The sequence below is a fragment of the Scylla paramamosain genome, chromosome 30, assembly GCF_035594125.1.
Source record: "Scylla paramamosain isolate STU-SP2022 chromosome 30, ASM3559412v1, whole genome shotgun sequence".
Classification (NCBI taxonomy): Eukaryota; Metazoa; Arthropoda; class Malacostraca; order Decapoda; family Portunidae; genus Scylla; species Scylla paramamosain.
The window spans coordinates 17,511,615-17,517,120 of NC_087180.1; the positions used below are offsets into that span (position 1 = coordinate 17,511,615).

The 5,506-nt window shown below is 45.8% G+C and overlaps 1 protein-coding gene across 1 annotated transcript in view; it reads right to left on the reverse strand.

The window, feature by feature from the left end:
• LOC135115951 (uncharacterized) overlaps window positions 1-2,284 on the reverse strand; it is a 61,256-nt gene extending 58,972 nt beyond the window's left edge. Inside the window, exon 1 of the mRNA XM_064033097.1 lies at window positions 2,046-2,284. Within this exon, the coding sequence (XP_063889167.1) occupies window positions 2,046-2,271 (226 nt within the window). The 5' untranslated portion in view covers window positions 2,272-2,284. The remainder of the gene's footprint in view (window positions 1-2,045) is intronic.
• Window positions 2,285-5,506: the final 3,222 nt, after the last annotated feature.

Genomic DNA, 5,506 nt, shown 5'->3' on the forward strand with positions numbered 1-5,506 from the left:
TCTCTCTGTGTCCAGTCTTTTCATTCTCTCTATCTCTCCTCCGAGTCTCCAAATTTGCATTGTGGACCCTAAGACGAGCCCCTCTCACTCTTCCTCTCCCTCTCCCTCTCCCTCTCCCTCTCCCTCTCCCTCTCCCCTGCGTGACTGATGCGATGGCGATGTTCTGGCGGAGATAAAGGTAAGACTCGAGGGAAGGAAGCTGTGAAAGGCAAACTTCTCCCCGCCACAAATTATGCTAAACTCATCTCAATCCTGGCTTGCGAGTCTCGAGTTTTATAGTATTGCAGGGGAAACTCAATTTTTTTTCTTCTTTTCTTTTCTTTTTTTTTTTTTAGTGGGGAAGACTAGTTCGTGGGGGGAATGAGTGGAATGTGTTATTGATATGTAGTTCTCTGTTGCGTTATGAGCTCCACCACCACCACCACCATCACCACCACCACCACCACCGAATCATCTAAAAAAATTAAAAAAAAAAAAAAAAACATGATAATTACTGGTACCTTCACTTATACGAGTAATGGCGAAACAATATGGCAGGGTAACGCAAACATCTGGCCGTGCGTTGCAATATTTAGCCGTTTAGTTTTAATGAATTTCTATCGAAGCATGACGGCAAAGAGCGGGGCGGTGTATTGATACAAGCACTCACACCCATGACATCCTCGTGACGCTTATTGCAGTGTTGTCAAGGGCGCCACTCCATACTTCTGAAATTTATCGCTCACCTTGATAACGATACTTCATTTAGCGGATTATACACTGCTTTGCGTATATTCATTATTCATCGTGTGAAAAATAGGTGTGGAAATAGTTAAAACTGCGGTCTTTTGTCACGTGCTCTGATAGTTCTCTCGTACCTGTGTTGTTAATGAGTGCGTGTCTCCTGCAGCTGTGTGTGTACGATGGAGGGCTGTATAGATTTACCTTACCTTTCCTAGTTGCAGTCGCGGTAGTCATAAAGTTGTGTATTTGAGGAAAAAACAGTTCTGTCCACCTGCCAAAGCAAGATATCCTTACCACGACTACTGGTATCTGTTAATAATACACATATATATATTTATTTACCTTCGCCTTCCTTTTCTAGCCACCGTAATTATAAAAAAAAGATTATGTATTTAAGTTTAGACGGCTTTACACACAAGCCAAAACCAGATATTCTTAGTACACCCACTGATATCATTGTAAATAATACACATATACATTAATTTACCTTCCCTTTCCCGTTAAAGTCACCATGATCATAAAAAAAACTTAATATATTTGAGAAAAAAAGAGCCTTATACATACTGAGACCAGGTATACTTGCCAGAACCACCAGTACCGTTGCCAGTACTACACCTCTACTCTCCCCTTGCCTAATTACCTTATTAGTCAGCAGGAGAAGTCTCACAGCAGGAAGTAATTACGTGAGGAATTAACCAACTCACTAAGTGGCAACTTGGGAGGCCTTATTAGAAAGAACAAGGGGAGAGAGCCACAGGGGAGAGGTGTGGATAGGCCTAAGTTGCTGTGAGAGGGGAAACAGGTGTGTGAGAGGGCAAATATTAGTGTGAGAGGGGAAAAATTGGTGTTAGAGGAAAAAAGAGGTTGTGAGAGAGGGGAACAGGGACATGAGAGGAGAAACAAGGGTGTGAGAGGAGAAATAAGGGTGTGAGAGGGGAACAGGGGTGTGAGAGGGGAAACAGAGGTTGTGAGAGGGGAAACAGGGAGAGTGGAAACAAGGGATGTGAAAGGGAAATATGTGTGTGAGAAACAAAATGGTTGTGAGAGGAAAAATAGGGCTATGAGAGGGGAAACAGGGGAAGACACTGGAGTGAGAAGGGAAACAAGAGTATAAGATGGGAAAACACTCGCCTAACATCACCGTAGATAAACCGGGGACAGAGGAGGAGGAAAATAGGAGGAAAAAGGAGGAAAAATGAGTGAACACATGATACAATGACACTAATTCAATGATCTGCCTATCAGTAATAATAATAAAATGATCTTACCTTTCAATAATAATAGTATAATAATCCTGCCTATCGCTAAGAGGGGATACTCACGCGTGCAGTGGGCCGGTTCATCCTCGCTGCCAGAACAGTCCGCCTCGCCATCGCAGTACTGGTCAGCGGAGACGCAGCTTCCATCGTGGCACCGCATCTCCCCCATGTCACAGTCCTCATCCCGCCCCGCCCACGCGACAGCCCACGCTAGCACGAACACCAACGCCCACACCAGCGCAGGGCTGCCACGCCCACCGCACTCCGCAGGCCGCCACCCCCAGCCCATCACACTCAACGCTCATCTGAAATACAAAGCAGGTACGTATTTTTAAACTTGAAATATTGGGGTTTGGTGTCTTGGCAGCATTGGGTTATAGTGTCTTGGCAATATTAGGATATAGTGCTCTGGAAATATTTAAGTTAGTCATTAAAAGATATGTACAGTTTTTAAAGCTTGAAATATTGTTGTATGGAGTGATGGAAACATTCACATCAGTTATTAAAAGGGCAATACGGAACAAGGACATTGTGTAAAATATTGTTTTCCACACACAATAATATACATATTAATGCGCACACACACACACACACACACACACACACACATACTCACAGACACGGACAGTCATTACTTCCACAAACTAAATTCACTTCCCGAGGCTCTTGTTGAAGTCTTACCAGCGTTGAAGAGAAAAATCTGGCCAAAGTATCGTGAAAAGTTCCCTTTGAATTTAAACTAAGTGGCAGCGAGTTCCTAAGTTACCTGTCTAATCCACGACACAGGTATTGGGAGGACAACACCACCACCTGTTTGCCGTGCTGGAATCCTCATACACCACCACCACCACTACTACCACCACCAGACAAGCCTAACAGTGAATAACGCGCCGGGCCACATATTTCACTTTTATCGCCCTCTCCCTCATCCCTCACCGACTTACGCACTCCTATAATGCACCAAGAAAAAACTTTTATGTGACGGGAATCGTAATTTCTTGTGCACATTACTGTTCTTGCTCCCCCGAGCCGTCCCTCAGGCCGTGGCGCGGATATCAAGTTGAAACACGCCGCCGTATTATAACAGCAAATGCAGGGATCCGGAATTCCACGCGGCCCAGAAATACTATTATTATCCGTGCAGTGATCGCGGCGTGGGACGAGTCAGCGTCACACGAATGGCACCAAATACTGAAAACATTGTATTAGTTGTGAACTGCCCACACGCTCATCGCCACAGTGAAAAAAAATAAATAGATAAAATAAATAAAGGGTCAGAATATGAAATATGTAATAACTGATACCTATATTTTGTGCTATGGCTACACACGACTACACATGTAACTTAATTCCCTTTAAATTTAATAGAATAGTTTGATGCGAGTTTGGAATATGAACATAAACTATGTAAGTGGCGGCAAACGAGCAATTGAGTGGTTAAGATTTTTTTAATTGCTGTAGTAATATTTCATCTCATTCAAACTGTCTGAGTTACTGAATTAGATAAGTGTCATAGTCTCATAAGCAGTCAAAGGGTTAAAAAAAGAAAATGATAATAATTTTTCCCACCAACAAATGCTAAACTACCTCATCTAATTCTACAAACTCAAGCGAACTTCAGACAGTCCAGCCGATCGCCTTTCCTTTCTCTTCCCTACCTGTATACATTGCTTACATCTCGCGTGAAAGTATAAATTCATATTAATGCATACCAATATTCAATTTCAATAACGTACACTAAAGATGCACGCGTATTGTGTTTATAATCACTAGACACAAAGATAGTTTCGACCAAAGGTAATAACATGTATTGCAATGGGATAATAAAGTAATTCGCAATGCAGTAAGGTAAAATAAATGCCTGTAATCTATTTTGCTCTCTAACATCACGTGATCGTAACACCCCTGGTAATGGCCGCCAGGGAGGAGTCAGGAGTACCAACCGAACAGTACGGGAACTGCGTCTGTCCAACCTTGACACGTAACGGGCTCAGGATTGCGCTGTTTGCTGTATTGAGATCTTAGAACACGGCATTAGACACATCAAGGAAGCTACACACACACACACACACATACACACACACACACATACACACACACACACACACACACACACACGAGCAGCACTTCCAGGCATCCACCCCCGGAATCTCAGCCCCTGTTTTGTATTCTCATCAACTTTTCCGAGCCGTCCTCCGCCAAGCCACAGGTTCCTCCCGAGGGGCGCCATTATGCGGATAACAATGACGTCAAAACTAAAGCGAATTCAGCCTCAGAGCGTGGAGTCATGTGTTCATTAGTCCAGAGGCTCAGGCAAATCTTTCCGGATTTTTGTACGCTATGGGAAGGTGCATTGTGGGAGTGCGGGGAGGCTGTGGGGAGGTGAAGGCGTGGGTGGTGCCTGGGTGGTGCTCAGTGCTGGTTTGGTCTGCTAGTGAGGAGCGTGTGGTGATTTCGGTGATCCCTTCGTCAGGTTCTCTGCTCTACTGACCCGGTGAGTCTTCAAAAACCCCTCGAGGTAAAGTAAATTGGTGGCGTGTACGTAATGTCGCCAGCCGCGCTCGTCGGGAAGGAAATAGTTTGCATTCTTTCCCTCCGCCGCCCAAGGATTCTGTTTAAAAGTTCAGGGCTTCCTCATGATCATTATCCTGGCAGGAATTGTTTTCAGTCCAAAAGTGGGACGGACGCTCGCGATATAATAAGGTTTGGGTCTTTTCGGGGCCTGGATGGATGCAACGTGAGGGTCAGAGCCAGAACACACACACACACACACACACACACACCTAAAAATGGCAGTGAAAACATCATACTCCCCATGACAGGCTGTATTGCCGCGTCGCTTCCATCAAGACCTGACATCTCATCCCATACCGGCATCACAAAACATTATTACTTTGGCAGGATGAGCCGCGCAATACTCGCACGTATATGACAAGTATTTCAAATTTGGGAAAACGATCCTTGTCGCTCGAGGGCCCCGCCGTGGCTCGGGTAGTTCAGCAAAAACGCGCCCAGCACAAAAACCCGCCCGGTTGTTATTGAATTTTCCGAATAGAAATTCCGCTAAAATCACAAATACTCTGTCGGCGGAATCTTTGCCTCGGGGCGTCGTCTCGCTTTGAACGGAGGACGGAAGGGTGGAAGGGAGGGCCGGGATGGGCGGGAGGTGCAGGCAGAGGGCAGGGCCAGGGTGCCAGGGTGCCAGGGGTAGAGGGATGACAGAATGGCACGGTGCAAGTTAACAAGTAAGAGGATGAGAACGACTTTAAACTCGGGGTTCGTTTCAGTGTTCGCTCACTTTTGCGCTCCCCGGCACACAGCAGGAGGCGCGGCACACTGGCAGCAGCGGGAAACACGATCCACTCCAGCGGGAAACACATGCCGCTGGAAATATGATTACTGAATAGGAGAAAAAGGGAGAAAAAAGCGGCGTGGTGTTAGGTTACGAGTGGGTGATGGGTGCAGGTAGGGGTCATCACTCCCCTTGACCCCCACGACCCCCACTAGCATCCACGGGTCCACGC